Below are 18,802 nucleotides of genomic sequence, written 5' to 3'. Positions count from 1 at the left end.
ATCAAACCAGGGACTCACTAAGTGAGAAGAGGTTTCAGATCTCCCCTGATGTCCCATGGCTGGTTAAAGAGTCGAGTTAGAAGCCACATCTCGACCTTGTGCTGCTCCCCCGCCTGACCGTGTGCCATTTTTAACATCCCTGCCAGGATCGGACCCCAACCCCCCACCACTTCTGCTGGCAGATTAGCTTTCAAATGTGAGCAGAGACAAAGCTGGCTCAGAAGACTTAACTCTGCCCGATGGGTTTAGCTCAGCTTCAAAGCTTCCTAACTGGAACCAAATAAACAGGCATATCACAGCTGGATGGGAGAGGCTGGAAAGCGGGGAGAAAACAGGGGCATCTCTCTAAAGCTGGATTACCTACAGTGACAGCTTGAGCCCGAGTGACACAGCAAGACCTGTCACGGTGGTCTCTGCCAGAAAAACAAAACAACCCTGTCCTAGGAGCCCTGGAAAGCCAGCATCCCCAGGCACTGCTGCAGTGCCCCTCAACTTCGGAACCCACTCCAAACTCTCCACCCCCAGAAGCCATTCCTGAAGGGTGCCACCAGACTGGCACGACCCTTTGTTTCTCTGGGTTCAGCCCATTGCATGTGTCCAGCAGGTGCTGTCTCCCCCTTGGACTGCTAGCTCTCCCCTGGCATAGGCTCTGGACCAATGTGTTCTCTCTTCCCACCCTTCTCCCTGCCCTGGACCCCCTAGTCTGATCTAATCAGCAAACTCCTATTCATCCTTCAAAACCCAGGTGTCACTTGCTCTACTCTGTTATCTCTATATCTTGTCTCTATTATGCAGTATTAGTTACTCCATTAAGGAGCTCTATTAAGCAGCTACCACTCAGAACTGTAATGATCTGCTTATGTGTCTGACTTCTCCATGCAACTCTGAGCAGCTCGAAGTCCCGGCTTACGGCAGGTGCTCAACTAGCCACAGAGCATCTGCCAGCCCTTTCGGTGGAAGAAACAGAAAGGCCACAGGATTCGCTGATTCTTTTTTTCAAACTAAGGAAAAAAACAAAAACAAAAGGAAGGCTCTTTTTCTCGCCTCTCTTATTGACAGGAATAAACATTTCAGAGCAGGAGAGTCAGAAAGTGGCTATGTGGGTGTAGAGGGGAGGAAAGGACAAGTCAGGCCACCAGGGCTCTGGGTGCAGACCTGCTGCTGCCTCACCCTAGAATGCTCTCACCTCTCCCTTGGCAGCCCTGTGTTCAAATGCTCAGCGCAGGACGAGCCAGATGACCTCCCGATTCCACGACTTCCTGGCACGAGAAAACTGATCCGCCCTCTGCGAGCCCAGTCAGCCCATTCTCACCAACCGGAGGATCCTGTGCACGGAGCGGGCATTCAGTAAATAGTTGTGGCATGAGTGAATGGACCCAACTGGGACCCCAGCACCCTGATAAGCCACAGGAGGCCTCTGGCCACAGAGTCTGCCACCAAGTTCAGCCAAGGGCAGCCAGGCGCATGGAGATAGGAGCAGGGGAGGATGAGGCCTCTCCATCTGGGGAAGAGGCCGGAGGGTGTTTTCTGTGCTCTTCACGGGCCAGGGTGGAGGGCCCAGCGGCCCTTTCCTCAGGCTAGAGCGAGCTGCTTACCCTGTTTCAACTGGGACTTTCTCTTCTCTACCCGCCTCCTCCCCACCCCCTCCTGATTGACACCAATGCTTGCTCTGACAAGATTTAAAAATAGATATTAAGACAAGGAAGTTTAATTTTTAATGCTGTGGAGAGGAAGTGAACACAGACCTGGCATTCCCTCACGGCCACATTCCAGGAGTCTTGGGGTATCTGCCAGGCCCCGCACCTGTCCCCCTTCCCCCAGCAGAGGCCGGCCTGACCCACCCTTAAGATCTACTTGTTGCAGCCCCCTAGGAAGACAGCCTGAACCCCTCACACCTGAGCACTCTGGGGGGGGCCCTAAGTGCCTCTTGCTGCCCAGGTTACCCTGTGTCTCCCCTGCCTGGAGATGCCAGGTGAGGCCAGGTCTGAACCCAAGCTCCCTGCTGGGACCCTTGAACCCACTCACTACTCCTGTTTTCAGACAGAAGGCACTCCATAGACTCCTTATGACACTCTAGGCCACCCAACACTGACCATGCACAGACCCCAGCCCGAGCCCACAGAGGCACTCGTGACATGGCCGAGCCAGTACTAAGCACGTGCCACCAATGCAGCTGGAGAGCCCGACCATGCTGCCTGCACCCTAAGGCAGCCAGCGTCTGCAAGGGCCCTGACCTCACTTAAGGGAGTTTAATCAGGGCCCCATCAGCACTCTGCCCGGGGCCACCCTGCGCCAACCTTTTCCCTGTTCCAGCAGGCTGGCTGAACACGGCCTCCTCAGCTAATTAGCCTTCATTAAGGGAGCGATCCACAAGGAATAGGCTTTCCAATGGGCCAGAATGTCACTGCTCTGCCAGCCATAATTTAAAGTGATGGGACGGCTCTGCTGGCAAGCATGAAAAATGACCATTATCCTAAGTAGCAATTATGCCAGCAGCCCCAGCCCCGCCCCCACCCCTCCACATCAGACAGGAACTTGATTTGGGCTGGGAAGAGCTGGGCGGGATCAGGACTTGCTGCCCCAGGAAGGGTACACATGACCCCAGCATTCAGAGGTCCCTTTTCCAGCCCACCCCTATGCGCTCTTCTCTACTCACAGTTTGAAGCTCCGAGTCTCCTTTGCCCTCTGGGAGGGGCTTAGAATCATTTAATCTCTACTACCAGTATTCTACCAGATGGCCCCGGGAGGACCCAGAGATGGGGCTGACTGAGGAAAATGCCCAGATGGTTTTCACTGCTAGGAGAAATCCCTTAGGGTGAGTGTGCTTACTGGGGAACAGGATCCTCAGTATGGGGAAACTTTTGTCCCAATTCAAATCTCCTATTCCCTATCCACCTAGAAGCCAGCATTGTCTTTAGCCCTGAGAGTCGGGGCAGGGGATGCAGAAGACAAAGAGGAGATGGGACTCAGTCAGGAGTGACCACTGACTCCCTCTCCTCTACCCTCACCTTGCTGCCCTCCTGGAGGCCCCAGATTCCCACAGTGCACTGGGCTGCCAACATGGCTAGAACTGTCTGGTTGAAGTCGCAGTGTCAGGAGCAGACCTGGACCCCCGCAGGCAGGCAGGCACCCAGCAGCCTGTGAGGCACCTGCCCTTTTCTTAGTAAGGAGGAGGACCATGGGCTGTGTGGCTCCACCTGCCAACCTACCCCCAGTGATGTCACCCAGCCCTCACCAATACTAGTACCCTAGAAGCTCCACCCAGTGGTGAGGAACCTATGCACGCCTGTGAAGGGTTGCAGTGTACGACAGCTGCACCTCTCTTCCACATGGGAATCCTCCCAAGCACTCAGAGGCACGGGGCGGGGTGGTGTGGCGGCAGCGGTGAGTTTGGAGAAATACCGGTAGGCTCCGGGATCTATGGGAAGAGTTCTATCTATTGATCGCAGGCCTCAGGTTCAACTCTAATCCTTCAGAAAAGCCTCCTTTTTGGATCTGAGCCACAAGACTACAAGTTAAGGCTACAAAATTCCTAACAATTGCACCCGGTCCCAGAGGGCTGGGCTTGACCCAGCCTGCATGCTCCCCCTGCCCCCCTGCACAAGACAGCAACAAAGGCCTCCCAGGGACCCTCACTCATCAACACCCCACCTGCCTTTGAGGTTTTCCCTTCCCATTCTGCTCTTTCCTCTGCTCCTTCCCCAGTATCAGGCCAAGCACCAGCCTACAGGAAGCCTTCATTTGAGTGGAGCACAGTGACCCACAGCCCCCACATCCTGGCCAACACCCTGCTGCACCTGCTCCTCCACCTCCCGATAAACACAGTGGCAAACACTCTTACACACAAGCATGAACTTGTCTTCTTCCAAATTCCCCATCTTACCTAAGGTCTATGTCTTATTTAATCATCTCATTTGCTACTAGCATACAAGAAGTGGGTCTTGGAGATTCAATTTTTCCCTGCTTACAGCATGTCATGGGAATTCTGAAAATATTAAGTAATCAGAAAAGTCAGAATCCAGGAGAGAACAACTCCTTGCGTGGTAAAGAGAATGTAATCAGTACCTTCTAATTAGGAAGAGACAGCAAGTTCTCTCGCTATCAACCGTAACGAAAATATATTCCACCAACTAGCTCATTAACCTCTGCCAAGGTTTTAAGGGAAGATGGGAAGAATTGCTTGTCATCCCATAGCTATGGCGCTAGGAGAGCCTTTATCAGAGGCAAGCGTGAGATCTAACTTCTCTTCCCCATCAAGTGGAACTCAGGAACCACTACCACATGACAACATGTTGTGGATTTACAGCTCTGGCCCTCCATGCATTCATTCACAAACATATAATGAGGGCCTACAATGTGCAGGGTACAATGTGTAGTACAGATCACTGTACTAGCCAGTGAGGAGGTCGCCAAACCACGTTGGGCTCATCCTGGAGAAGAAAGGCACCGCAGGCAGTTATACCAACTCCGGCCAGCAGGTGGCAGGGTGGGGGTGGGGAGGAGTGAGCGCAGCTGAGTGGGGTTACAAGCCCCAGTGTCTTCCTAATAAGGCTTAATATAGGCACGGTGGGACAAAACAAAAAGGTAAGTTGAGACTACAAAAAAGGATGGAGAAGGAAGCTGTGAACAATGAAAAGGACAGCATTCCTGTGAACCCAAAGGCACCAGGGAAGCACACACCAGTACTTGGCTGATAGATGCTGGCAGATGGGTCACAGGACCAGGAGGCACTGGCCCACAAGGCAGCCAGAGACATTCCAGTGGTGCTCGCCACCAGAAAAAGAATGAGACTATCTGCCCCAGCTTCCATAAAACTCTAGGCACATGACAGGTAACATCCTACTAGGGTGGCTGGAGGGCCCAACCCATGGTGACAACTAGGGGAATCCAACTCAAGTCACCTCAAACCAGTCTCCTTGGAAAAGCAGCCCACACCCCAGGCAGGGAGGGGGGCTTCTCTCCCCAAGAGAGAAGATGAGGATGCCTGCCCCCCACCCCAGATGGCATGTAACTAGTGAGGTGAGGACAAGCAGGGAGACCATCACGACAGCCCCTGTTGGACTGGAAAGGAAGCCCAGTCCTTCAGGGACCAAGTGATTTGCCCAAGGTCACACAAGAAGCTAATGCAGAACCAAGACTAGAGCCCAGTCTTCTTCCTGCGCTTGTCATTCTATGGGAAAAGTCACCCCTCCACACACACCCCTGCCCTAAAAAGTGTTTCGGCTAATGTGGATCACTCCACACAAAAGCTGAATGCCTCTTCGGCACAACCACTTCTTCCCAACTTCACTCTGAATGACTTTCTCCTGCCCCCAGTGCTCCTCCTGGACCACGGGCAGCGGGCAGCTGACAGCCTCCAGAGGGCAGGACAGACTCTGGGACAGAGCCAAACATCTGTGCTACGTCGGGGCTTGGGTGAAGAAAGGCAGAGACGGCAACTGGGATGAAGGAACGATTCGAGATGAATTTAAGAAGTTTTCAAATGTTCCTAACCAGTATTTCTTATGCACGTGCACATATGTGCGCACAGCCTCCAGAGTCACACAGAGGACAGAGAGCAATTCCCAGCTGCCCTACCCATTCATACCTTCTCTACAAAAGTGCCTCTCACCAAGGACGGGGGCACCCTGCTTGTCTCCCTTTGTCCCTTCTGGCCACTGGGGCTCCCAGAACCTGGAAGCACGTGGCCAGCCAGCTCCCTGCCCGGTCCACTGCAATCCCTCAAAAGCAGCAGCCAGCCACCCGATGGCAGCATGCCCCCACACCCCTCCTTTCCCACCCAGGCCCCAACCCGGGAGCATATCTGAGGACTAGCAAGCAGGTCCATCGGCTTGAGCCAGGGGCTCCTCCTCTTTTTCCTAGGATTCACCGAAAGGAGTGGGAACATGTGGCCTCTACACCCCACCCCCCTCCAACCCACTCCCATAAAATGCTGCAGATTGTATTCTTGTGCATTCAGGAGGAATACAAGAAGAAACTCAGAAATACATCCTCACTTGTGCCTATCTCCAACTCAGGCTCACAGCTGTTAAAAATTCTGAGCCCACAGCCATTACTGCAGGCTGCCCAGTCGGAGGCACTTCCAGCCTGGGTTTTCTTATAGGGGAAGGAGGTGGTGCCAAACTTTGCCAGCCTCCTAGGAGTAGAGCAAGTCTCTCCTGAAGACAGGCAAGCTGGAGCCCCCATTCAGCCACCAGAGAGAGGGAGAAAGGAAAGACAAAGGTGCATGAAAGCGGGGCGGGGGCAATTTTTTTTTAAAAGCACACTTACCACTGTGCAGAGAGCAGAGCAATGCAGCACCGAAGAGAGAGAGGGTATTCACGCTATGGTAAGCCAAGAGGAGGAGAAGAGGGCAAAGGGAGAGAGAAACGGAAGGACTTACCCAGAATATCAAATTGAAGAGGAACATCATGTACTTCAAGCAGCAGAGGCAGCCCCTGGCCATGTTGCACTTCTTAAATTCTAGAAGGAACACAAAGGACAGGTCCAGGTAAAACACCACGTACTTGCTGCCTTTGGGTGCATTGTACTTGTCGGTCTTAACGCCGGCCTCGGCGCGGCTCTGGCCCCGGGAGCCCGCGGTGCCGTAGAAGGCGCCGGCCGTGAAGCCGCGGCCGAACGGGCGGCCGGAGGTGGACGGCTTGGCAAAGTCCGAGTCCTTGCTGTCCAAAGATGGACTCCGATGGATCGAAGAATCCTCGCTACTCGACTTCTCCATGCTCGCGGCGTTCCCGGGGGGTGCGAGGAGCGGGGGGCATCGCTCCCAGAATGGGACGGAGGGGGCGCCCAAGTCGGGCGCGGGCTGCAGGCGGGCCGGCGGAGCCTTGCACGCCCCCTCTCTGCACCGGGGCTCACTCGCGGCCGAACCCCGCGCCCAGGGGCTGCTGCCTGTCGGACGGCGCCCCGCTTCTGGCCGGCGGGCCCGGGAGGGCTCTGCGGCGCGGCGCGGCTCTCTGCGCGCTCGCGAACGATCCCCGGGAACCGGCTCGCCCGCGTAACTCAGCGTCTTTGGGGAGGCTGCAATTTGATTTCTCTTTCCAGGGCGTCAGCTCGCCTCTGGCCGCACTGGCCGCTCCACACGAGGGAGAAGGGCACCGGGATCCAGGCTCCCTGGGCACACCTCTCCCAGCCCAGCCCAGCCCCAGCGCTGAGCCCCACCACTTGGCCGGCGCTCCGCCTCCTCTCGTTCCGCGACTTTGCGGAGCTGCCGCCGGCCCTGGGCTGCCCCGGCGCGCGGCGGACAGTGCCGAGGGATCCGCCGCAGCTGCAACCGCTGGGCTTTCCCTGCGAAATCCCGGCCCCGACTCGCGACTCTGAAATCGCCTGGAGCCCCCTCCCCGGGCCCTCGGCCCCGCCCCCTGCTTTGCATTCGACCAATGGGCGCGAGGCCTTCCCGGCCCCGCTGGGGAGCCACCCCCTCCCCAATGACACACTATCTTTAATGGGATTAGCGTTCTGCTGTGTGCCTAAACAAGTGCGGCGCGAGCACTCACTCAATGTCAAGGGCTCTGCAGCTGAGGGGTGAACCAGAACCTTCAACGGAAAGCGCTGGTCTCTTTTACCCGAGCAAGGGGGCGGCGAAAGGAGGGGGATGGCTGGAGGTACCCACGGCCCAAGCAAGCCAGAGGAAAGGTCTGGGGAGAAGGACTGGAGGGGGACAGAAGCGCGGCCGCTGTCGAGCTGGCCGCCGCCCCCTATGCACTTGGGGGCCTGTCCGGCCAGGGCACGCGGTCTCCCGGATAGACCTACACACACTCTCTCACACACACGCCCCCCTCCATGCCTTTGCACACGTGGGTCTGGCTAGGGCGCACAGGGAGAAGGGACCGCAGGGAGGCGCGAGGTATCGGAAAGCGCTGGGGACCTCTGCGGGGTGCGCGCCGCCCTCCCCGCCCCCTCGGCGCGCACGCACGGGCGCGCACACAAGGCGCTCCGCCAGGCTCCTGCAGCTGCGCGAACCCTTGCCCCGCGTTCTCGGTTGGGACGCTGCGGCGGCTGGAACCCCAGGCAGGCTGACAGGGACAGGTGGACGAAGCGGGGTCCTACCTTGCCTTTCCTCACCCCGCCTGTGCCAAGAGTGATGTAGGGGTGCCCTTGGCCACTGTCTGGGTGCTCTCCCGTGAGGTCAGAGAAACGAGCTTTTGCTCGGGGCTTGGGAACATCCTACCGTAAAACACTGCAACTGGGCAGCCTCCCGTGGGCTAGTGCAGAAGTCTGCATTGCCGACCGGGACACCACACTTTGCAAATGATGAGGATTAGAAGACTTGCGGGTGGGGAGCCCACCTCTCTTTTCTGCTACCCTTCCAGTCGCTCAGGAAGAGAGTACTGAGAGCACCCGAGGGCAAGAGCCACATTTTACCAGGTTCTGTAACCCCATCCCCTACCACAGGGCTTGGCCTCTGGGAGGCGCTCAATAGGGATGGCTGGATGGAAGAATTCCTGGGGCGGTGGGTGTGAAAAGTCCTCCCTGGATCCCAGCAGGTATTCATGTCACACCTAGAACTGTGTGCTAAACCCTGGGCCAGGCCCTCGAAGAAACAGATATGAGAAGTGGGGCTCCCTGCCCTTCAGGCAGCCACAATCCAGTTAGGAAGACAGGAGGGCATTAATCACCAAGGCAGCACAAATGGGCAGACACAGAGCTACCACAACAGGCATGGCCATGGTGGGAGGGGGACATGAATTCCAGCCAGAGGGACTTCCAGACCCTCATCACAGAGCTGTGGTGGTGACCTGTGCTGGTGGTGACCTGTGCTGGTGGTGGCCTGTGCTGCCGGTGACCTGTGCTGGTGGTGGCCTGTGCTGGTGGTGGCCTGTGCTGGTGGTGAGCTGTGCTGAGCTGTGCTGGTGGTGGCCTGTGCTGGTGGCCTGTGCTGCTGGTGGCCTGTGCTGCTGGTGACCTGTGCTGGTGGTGGCCTGTGCTGGTGGCCTGTGCTGGTGGTGGCCTGTGCTGGTGGTGGCCTGTGCTGGTGGTGAGCTGTGCTGGTGGTGGCCTGTGCTGGTGGCCTGTGCTGGTGGTGGCCTGTGCTGGTGGTGAGCTGTGCTGGTGGTGACCTGTGCTGCTGGTGGCCTGTGCTGCTGGTGACCTGTGCTGGTGAACCTGCAGCCTCACTGGCTCCCTGGCAGGCCCGCCTCCGAGAGGTGAGAGCTCTCCCATTCTGAGTGCAGCTCCCCTACTTTAAAGGAACCTGCAGTGGTTTTACCATCCTGAGCCCCTTCCGAACTCAGATGGGGAGCCCAAGAATAAAACCTAGTGTGTATTACAGCCACCAGCAGCTACTCTCTCTGGGTTCGGCACAGCAGTCCCACCGATGCTGTCTGGAGATGAAGGGGCAGATGTCTAGTCGCCTCCTGATGTAGCATCAGGGCTGCCTGACTGGCATGGCTAATGCCTTTTGTCCTCTGCAGCCTCACCTGGCCGCTCCTGAGGGGCCCACGGCTGCCACTTCATTCTCATAACATTACTTCTTTGATGCAGGGATAGATCATTTACCAGCTGGACCAAGAGTCAAGAGATCTGTTTTTCACTTTGAGCTCTTTTTAGCTGTGTGATCAAGAGCAAGGCAGTTTGCTTTTCTGAGCTCCCGTTTCCTCTTCTTTAACATGGGGATTAAAAGAGCCTACCCCCTAGAGGTGTTACAAGCATAAAGTCAGTTGGTGGATGTGAGGAGAGTCTGAGGACATGAGACTGAACAAATTGGAGGGGCTGATCCTACCAGTCTCAGGTGGGGGCCTGGTGTCACGGAGGGCCCTCGCAGGGTGGCCCCCTCCACTTCCTAACCCTTTTTCATCTCTTCTGCCCAGCTCACACTTTGTCCAGGCAGAATAGTTTCCTCATTGTCCCTGGATCTTTCCATCTTCATTTCTGATTATAAATGAATTTGTGCCACTAACCACTTCCTCAGAAGTCTGAGGGCCTTGGGGTTGGGATGGTCCCCAGCAGGTAGGGGGAAACAACAGGCAGGTAAGAGAGGAAGTGGAGGCTGCAATGCAACAGTTCTGCCTCCTCTGGTCACACTTGTCAAAGGGCACTGAAGTCACACCTGTCAGTCCCTGAGCAAAGCTGCAGTGAAGTCCCATCAGGGCACTCAGCTTAGTCATCAGAATCATAAAAGCAACTTTAACGTATAAGTCTTTATTTACCCCAGGGACCAAGCTTCCCACAAAGTAACTCACTCAATCTTCATGACAACCCTACAAGATAGGTATACCCTATTATCCCCATTTTACAGAAAATAAAACTGATTTCACAGCCCATGCGCCACACTCTCTTAGACTCTACAAGTTTCTGCCCTTAAGAATCTTCCAGGCTAACAGACTCTTAAAGCACAACAGGGAACCTGAATACCATGTCCTGATGTGACGTCATTAGATGAAAGGACCCTGAGTAAGGGGCAGTGCTCCTGGACTGCTAATAAGAAAGGCGAGTCATCACCCAGATGGCCTTGAGTTACCTGACACAGGCTGGAAGAAGGAAGCTGGTGTGGGGAGACGCAGCATAATCTAGTCCTATCTTAGGGGGAAGGTGGTAGAGCAGCCTCAGGAAGGCAGCTCTAGGAACACGTCCCTCCTCCTCCCTGTCTCACCATGAGCACACCATCCATTGGTGCTGGTTTGTTCAAGATAAGAGGACGCGGAACAAGGACCCACGGAAGACACAAAGCTGAGCTGAGTAAGACAAGGCGTGGGCCTCAAGGAGCTCAGATCTAGCTGAAGCGACCCACCTTCTACCCCCACTCACAACTGCAGCTAGAGAAGCCTAAAGCAGACTGATGCACAGAGCACAGACCGTGGCAGGATGGGCACCGAGCTGTCCCTTGCAGAAGGGCTCTCTGAAGTGGGTGGCCACCCTAGAAAGGCGTGAGTGTGGTACCTTCGGGAGGCAGGGAGGGGACAGGCCTGACTGAAGCAAGAGAAGGTGCTTAGAGGTCAAAGTGAGCTACCCTGTGAAGCCTTGCATGGCATATGAAAAGTCTGGGCTGCATCCTGCAGTGTCCCAAGCAGTGGGGCCCATGATTAACCGGTGCCCTAGGAAGCTGGGCCTGGCACTGGCATCGGAGTGGAGGAGAGGCAAGAGATGAAAAGACCAGTGGCTGTGGCTGCCTCAGTTCCTTAGATTGGGGGTACAGACGGAACAATCAGATAGAAATGGTGCTGTGAGACATCATCCCTCTGGCAGCTCCCGATCCTTCTCAGCTTGCCACCCAGGCGAGCTGGCAGGTGCAGGCTGCCCTTCCGGGGCTCTCTGAGCATGTGAACAAGGCAGCCTGACTTCACTTTCCTTTTATTTATTTTTTTTTTTTTTAACAAAAAAAGTGAAGTAAGTACAGCATTCTCAGAGGGGAAGAAGAAAAGTGAATACATGAAATCAACATGCCACATCTCTGCTGGCTGGCAGCTGGGGAGATGTGGGCTTTGGAGTAAATGCCAAGCTCTCTCTGCCTGTCTGTGAATTCCTCAGGCTGGCAGCATGAGGCAGGGCTCAGTCTTTGGTCTCTCCCTCACCCACACACAATCAGAACCAACGGGCCAGCCCACAGCCCCTTTCTGACCCATGCTGAATATTCCCACATTTGACACAAGGTACAGCTTGTGAGGCACCCTGTGCCTTTAAGCCTCAAACAAGGCAGCCTCCCACAAAGCCAGGGTTCAGGTTAGACACAAAGCGGTGTCTGCCACCCAAAAGAGCCTGTGACATGGGCACCATTTTAGAAGGGAGAGCTACTCACCTCCCCCCAATTTTTAAACTCCAAATTTGGGATCTTCTTCCACTGTACAGTACATAAAATGCTTTCGTTGCTGAGCAAACCATTTAGCAACCGTGCCAAAAGAGAACAACGGAGAGATCCCTAGCAGGGGGCCCACATGGTGGGGGGAGGCTACAGGGCAGGGGCTAGGAGATTGGGTGTTACCATACTTGGCCATGATTCAGGAAGGACGGTAACATCGATGGTGAAAGGGGTGGGGTAGAAAAGAAGGAATGGTACTGTTACTTGTTTTTAATCTGTTTGTTTTTTTAAGTTTCTGAGACTAGTAAAGAAAAGAAAGGCCAGGCATGGTTGCTCACACATGTAATCCCAAAACTTTGGGAGGCCAAGGCAGGTGAATCGCTTGAGCCCAGGAATTCGAGATGAACCTAGGGAACATAGTGAGACCTTATCTCTACAAAAAATACAAAAATTAGCTGGGTGTGGTGGCATGCACCTGTAGTCCCAGCTACTCAGGAGGCTGAGGCGGGAGGATCACTTGAGCCCGGGAGGCCGAGGCTGCAGTGAGCCATGATTGTGCCACCACACTTTGCTTGGGTGACAGAGTGAGACCCTATCTCAAAAAAGAAAATAAAAAAACAAGCAGGGTTTGGTTTTGGTGGGAAAGTTCACAGACAGAGGGACACAAAGGGTGGCCAGGGTACCTCCCTCTCTGGAGAAAGGTCTGCTCCTCCCTCCTTCTTGGCCCTTTGTTCAGACTCCAACTACAGTTTGCCCACCTGCCTCTGCTCTGGTCACTGAGCTTCTATAAGAAGGCAGAGGCTGTGTCTGGGTCATTTTACCCCACCCCCCAGTGCCTGTCAGTGACCACCCCACAGCAGGTACTCAGGAAGTGCTGGAGGACAGAGGGGAAAGGCAGACCAGCGTGCCTAAATCTTGAGCTCTCCTCAAGGACAGCCTGACAGCCCTGAGTTCATTAACTAAAGGATGGGGCCCAAGCCAGAAATCTATGGAATTGTTCCTGGAAAGCAGGCTATCCAAGAGCGTCTGAACCTGACAAGCTGAAACACCCAGCTACAGATAAGAGTGCAAATGCCATGCGGTCAACTATCTCACTCACAGCCATATCCCCAGCACGTGGCACAGCCTGGAATGGATGGATGGATGGACAGACAGAAGGACAGATAAACAAATGTATGGAGGAAGAGGTGGGAAAGATCTGAGGTAGAAAAAAGAGAAGACTGAGACAGGAGCAAGTGAGGGACAGGCAGCCCCTCGACCTCTGCCCGATCGGAGTGGGCTGGGCCTCTTGGAGGGGCTCCACGGAGCACAGCCAGGAGCACTGCTGCCCCAGCTCCAAGTCTCTGGTGAACCTTACACATTCCCTAGTGTTGCGTGTCACCTCTCAAAGCCCAAGAGCAAAGCTGCCCCCCGGCTACGGTCAGCCCTTGTCAGAGGCCACTTCTGGCTACCAGAAAACATGGCCATGCAGAGACCCTTGGCTGTGTGTATAGTCTACCCATGACAGGTGGGCACACTGCTCAGAGCATGTACTGGGGCCTTCGGAAAGATCAGTTAGCTTAGCGCCGAGGAAACATCGGCACAGCTATAAACCAGCTACAGCAATCCTGCCCCAGCCAGGAGTACTGAAAATGTGGCTTCTGGACCATGAGAAGCCAGGCAGGTGGTGTGGATTGTCACAAAGCCAGCCTCACTCCCACTGTCCCCAAAATCGGCTCACACCACATGCCCTGGTTACTGTGGGTCAGCCGGCCTCAGATGCCTTCAATGACCCCTGTCCATACCACTATCCAACTCAACCACAGAGAACAAAACTCTAGTAAAATCACAAAGGGGGAACACTCTGGGCCTTGGGACTAGATGAATCTGTGTCCAAATCCCATCTAGAGTGAGTTACCCCACTGCTGGATGCCTAGAATGACCACTTAATTGCTCCATATCTCAGTTTCTTCAGCTAGAAAATGGAAATAATATGCACCTTCCCCAGCACTATGTAAAAAAATAAGGAATAAAGGTTACGAGGGAACACAGAAGCTGTTCAATGGATGGAGGCACTATTATCATTCCCAACAATACTTATTATAGTCAACATGGAACCAGCTCCTGTCTAGCTACAGTGTAGCTGAACAGAGAAAGAAACATCATCAATAGCTAATGTTGTGTGGCTGAAATTCTAAGGGAAATGCTGGCTGCCCTCCTCCTCCTCTTCCTCCTCAGGGAGGCCCTCAGCTCTGAGCCCTCTTCTCTTCTGCCCAACTTTCCTCTATATGACCATCTCCTCCGTTCCAGGGCCATCTGCATGCTGGTGACCCCTAAATGCACACCTGGACCTGACTTGTCTCCTGAGCCCCAAGCACAGGTCCCCAACTCCTGCTTGTCATCTCCCTGGCTGTCTCCCAGACAGCTCCAGGAGGGACTGACCTTGCCCCAGATGTGCTCCCTGGCACTATCTGCTCCTTCTCAACAAACGGCTTAAGTTCTCACCCCACTGCTTATGCCAGAAGCCCCAGACTCATCCCTCATCCTTGGCTCCCGGTTGTCACTTGCTCCCACCTCGAAGCAAACACAAGTCCAAGCCGCAGAGCCTCCCTGCACCTGGCATCCTCCTCGTCCCCGCCCTTGTCCAGCCCTGCTTCATGGCTCGCCTGGGGTCCTGCGGCAGCCCCTGCAGCCCTCCATTCCCTCCTGCGCCCATCCATTCACCAAGAGCAGCCAATGCAATCTTCCCACTCGTGCCTCTCCACTGTAACCTCATCAGTGGCTTCCCATCTTACTTGGATTACAATTGTGTGTGCCTGTGTGTTTCCTAGTCTACTTTTCTAGTACAGTCCAAATCCTTAGAGCAACCCTAAAGGGCCGACATGACTGATCCCTGCCTTTCTCTCCAGCCCCTGTCCAACATTCTCTGCTCACCCATTATTGCCACAGCCGTGAACTCTCGGTGCTCTGACCTCCTCAGAGCCTCCGCCCATGCTGTTCCCTCTGCCTGGATGCTCTTCCTGGGCCCACTGCCTGGCTTCACTCTACTCACCCCTGAGCTCTTGTGAATTATTGAAGAAGGTCTATTATAGTTTTCTGGCTGCCCCCCACTGTCAAAACTAAAGCCCCCTTTCTTTCAATACAACTCCTCACAGCACCATTTGCCCCTTTTTTTCTCATAGCAGTCACCATCATTGGAAAATCCATGTTTGTTAGGGTGACAATGTTACTGTCTGATTCTTCTACTAGACCATGAACCCCAGAAAGGCAGAGACTGCCTATGTCTCCCTCACTGCTTTACACCCAGTACCCAGTACTATTCCTGACCTACAGTAGGGGCCCAATCAATACCTGATGAACACATGCAGAGGAGCTCAAGGGAGGGCAGGCACAGGGCAGGCAGGGCCAGCAGGGAGGGCTTCCGGGGCTTTCCAGGTGTCTGATCACCTCGTGCCACCTAAGGAACAAAGCCTGAGGACACTGATGACCTGTGTGGCCTCTAGTTGCTCAACCTCTGGTTCCTCAACTACAAAACAAGCAGGCTGGACTAGTTGTTTCTCTAAGGTTCCTTAGAGCCCTGAAATTCACACCCTATGAAATGGCACTGGACAGGCAGGGGGGAAGGGGAAGAGCACCCTGGCAGGGGGGCAGCTGGGCAGAGCCAGGGCACAGCAGAGGGCCCAGGACATTTGGGAGGCACCCACACGCTCCACTGGAATGAAGCTTTGCAGAAAGGGAGCCTCAAAGGAGGGTGGGCCAGAGCACAGATGACCCTGGATGCCAGTTTAAAATCTGTACAGGTGCTTGCCCATCCCACTCCTCTCAGCAACTCCATCTCCTATACCTTTCTTGGCCTACACTCCCACCAAATTAACCCACATCAAATTCCCCCTCATCCCCTGACCTTTGCACTGGATGCTCCCTCTTCCTGAAACCCCCTTTCCCCAACACCCCGAATGGCTAACATCCACAATCCAGTTGGCATCAGGGTGCTGTCACCTCCTCCAGGAAGCCTCATTGGTATACCAATAACGCATAGTTAATCCTGCCATGATGCCACCTGTTCCCTGACCTTCCCCCACTCCCAAATTGTGAGCTCCTTGAATGCAAGGACTGTGTCCCTCCTCTTTGTCTTCCAAGCACTTGGCATTTGTCTAGCACACTGGTGCTCTAAAGTCACTGCTAAATACATGAGTAGCAACAGGAAGAACCTTTGTGTGCACCTTAAGGTGAGAGCAGCTCTTTAGAAAAATCAGCCTTTGCTTGGAGCAGGGCAAGCTTTACAAAAAGAGTCAGAATGGCCACTCCTGCAGGACAGGCATCTCCTCTTAGAGAAGGTTTAGCAGGTAAGAGGGGGCAGCAGAGATTGGGCCCTAGAAGAACGGGGCTGATAGTCTGCCTGGACAAAGAGTCACCCACTCTGGGCTCTCAGGCCCTGTTTTGCAGGAAAGTTCCAAAGCAGCCCATCTTTCATCCTAAGGCCAATCAGCATCCCTGTCAGATCCTCAAAAGGGCCTGGAGTAAGAGCCACTGTGCTGGACAGACAGATGTACCTGCCCATACACATATGCACACACTGAGCCCACTGCTCCTGGAAAACAGGAGAAAGAAGGCATTTGTTATTAGTACTTATCAAGGAAGGCAGGTGGCTGCGGGGAGGATGAGATAAGGCAGACCGCCGGGCACACGGAAGTGTGATGAAGCCTGCGACTTATTACCATGCACCAGTGGAAATGGACTGACCCAGCAAATCCAATATTCCTAAACCACTCCACGGAGGGTGCTGACTTGCCAGCTGAGACAGCGCTCTGCAACCTCACATCCAGCCTGACTGTGCAGCTGGGACCCTTCTGCTGATTTCAGGAGCTGCTGCCTGCTGCCTCCCTCGGCCCACTCTCCCTCTACGGGGCTGGTACTACTAGAGCCAATGTGGAAGAAGGCAGTGTGTGAGCAGCACTTGGGGGTGCTGTAAAGTGAAGAAGATGGAGAAGAACCAGCGCCCCAGATTCCACACTGCTCTGCAGCCCTCATGGGAGGGAGCCTGTGCATGTTCCACTCTCGCTGATAGAGTGAGAGGTGTCTGGATGGGTGGCAGGGACAGACTTGGGCATCCCTAATGGCTGTCTTATGGCTCGAAGGCCCGCAGTGCATTAAGTCACTTGTGGCCTCTGAACTGCCATCGGCCGCTCTGTAAAGTAAGACAGGAGCACTGGCTGTCATCTCACTCCATCTCTCTTCCCTCCTCCCCATCAGGCTGGCCCACAGCTATGGGGCTGTCATTCAAGGTGCCTCCCACTGAAGGGGGCATCCTAAAGGCATCCAGCCTGTCTGAAACCTGGAGGCATCTTTTCTCATTTCAAGGTACTTGAGGTGAAAATAGTCACAACTCACACCCTCGAACCAGCCATCCAGGCTGCCAAGACTCTTACAGTCCCAAAAGGTGCTTTCAAAGGCTCTTAGGTTGCTCCATCCCAGGTCTGTTCCTGTTGTAACCCAGTCACACATGACTGGGCTGCCTCCTGTCTGCCAGTCTCCTGACCAGGCTCCCTGCACCCTCTCCCTCCTTAGTCACCCTGCCACATGCTGCCACTAGTACTGGCCCAAGGCAGAGCTTGGCACATGCCATCAGCTCAGAAACTTCCCCAGGGATTTAAACACAAATACTCAAGCTTGTCACTGGGGCCCTTCTACATGGTACTCTGTCAGCCTTCTTCCCCACAAATCCCAGAGCTGTGCCCTCTGCTTCCAGCAACACCAGCCCCTCAAGGTGCAGCCCACCCCTGTGCCTACATGCACCTGCCCTCCACCTCCGAAGCCTCCCCCATCCTGCTCAGCCTTGAGGAGATGTTTCAAGGTTCATCTCAAATGCCACATCCTCCAAGAAAGATCCCCCAAAATGAAGAGGCACTCTTCTTGTTCTAGTCATCTCTTTTGGACACCGATTTTACTCTGCATTGCATCACAGCTATTTGCATAAATGCTTTTCCTTTGTACAAGACTAGAAGCTCCAAGCGGGGAGAGCTCACCCGCACTCCTCTGCGGCAACCAGCGCAGCCCCATACATGGTGCACACTTAGGAAACTAAAGAGAAACTGAGTCCCTCCCACAATGCACAGAGCCCCCGAGCCTCACCCCCACCTTCACCACACATACTCACCTCAGTGTACGTATCTGACACCCTCTAACACTGCCCTCGGCCTATCTGGGAGGTATTCACCTTGATAGATCACCACCATCACCACCATGAGTCCTCTCTGGAGGCCCTCTCTGGAGTCACCCACCAGATCCAGCCATCTACAGAAACCACCGGGGGGCTCAGATGTCCAGCCTGGAGCTCTGAGAATGTGGCTGGGCTCCGTGAGGCCCAATGTGTCCAGGTGGCTGCATGTCACTCATCCCCCAAGCTCCGGCCCCAAGAGGCGCTTCCACATCCCAGCCAGGCCAGGCGCCAGGGCACACCTGCTCTTCCCCTCCCCCACACTGCTGCCAGAGGAAATGCCAGCCTGAAGCCACGGCCAGCCGGACACAGCAGGGACACACCCTGGGCACTGATGCTGCCCCCTCCCTTCCTCTGCCACCCAGGCCCGGGTACCTGACTAGCACCCTGGTGCAGCCCCCATCCCTCCATGCATGCACATTCCCCCTGCCGCTCTGTCTGCTTCCTGCAGAGATGAACACACAGCAAGCACAGTAGTACCGCAGGAGCCTGGCAGGGCACAGAGCAGACCACCCCAGTGCTGTGGAACCCGGGGAGACACTGACAGCTCCCTGAGTGCAGGACACATGTCTTGAATGAATGAATGAATGAATGAATGAATGAATGTGAGCATGCTTCTGTTTCCTCATCAGTATAATGGGGTTAAGTGTGACCGTGAGGGACAGATGAGGCAGTGTCTGGGAAACTACTTTATCAAGTGGGAGGCACTTGTCTTTGGAACCTTTCACCCCCACACACCACAGCCAGCCATCACACTTCATAGGAGCTCGATAAAAGCGAGACACCTATGCTGATGAATCAGTCCCTGCAGAGTACCCCAGCACCCATAGGTACGCCACCCTGGGTTTGCCACTGCAGATGTTGCCAAGGAGAAT

The 18,802-nt window shown here is 54.8% G+C and overlaps 1 protein-coding gene across 3 annotated transcripts in view; it reads right to left on the bottom strand.

Moving 5' to 3' along the window:
• Nucleotides 1-18,802, bottom strand: part of TSPAN9 (tetraspanin 9) — a 206,737-nt gene that overhangs the window by 78,030 nt on the left and 109,905 nt on the right. For 2 of the 3 annotated variants that reach the window (XM_055359219.2, XM_055359218.2), the window contains one exon: nt 6,383-6,462. In XM_055359219.2, the coding sequence (XP_055215194.1) occupies nt 6,383-6,445 (63 nt within the window). In that variant the 5' untranslated portion in view covers nt 6,446-6,462. Of the gene's footprint in view, nt 1-6,382; nt 7,270-18,802 lie in introns of those variants that run through there. The other variant, XM_055359217.2, reaches the window with a different exon arrangement.

The sequence above is a fragment of the Gorilla gorilla genome, chromosome 10 (assembly GCF_029281585.2).
Source record: "Gorilla gorilla gorilla isolate KB3781 chromosome 10, NHGRI_mGorGor1-v2.1_pri, whole genome shotgun sequence".
Classification (NCBI taxonomy): Eukaryota; Metazoa; Chordata; class Mammalia; order Primates; family Hominidae; genus Gorilla; species Gorilla gorilla.
The sequence above is the reverse complement of the archived record's forward strand: the minus strand, read 5'-3'. Positions and strand labels throughout refer to the sequence as shown.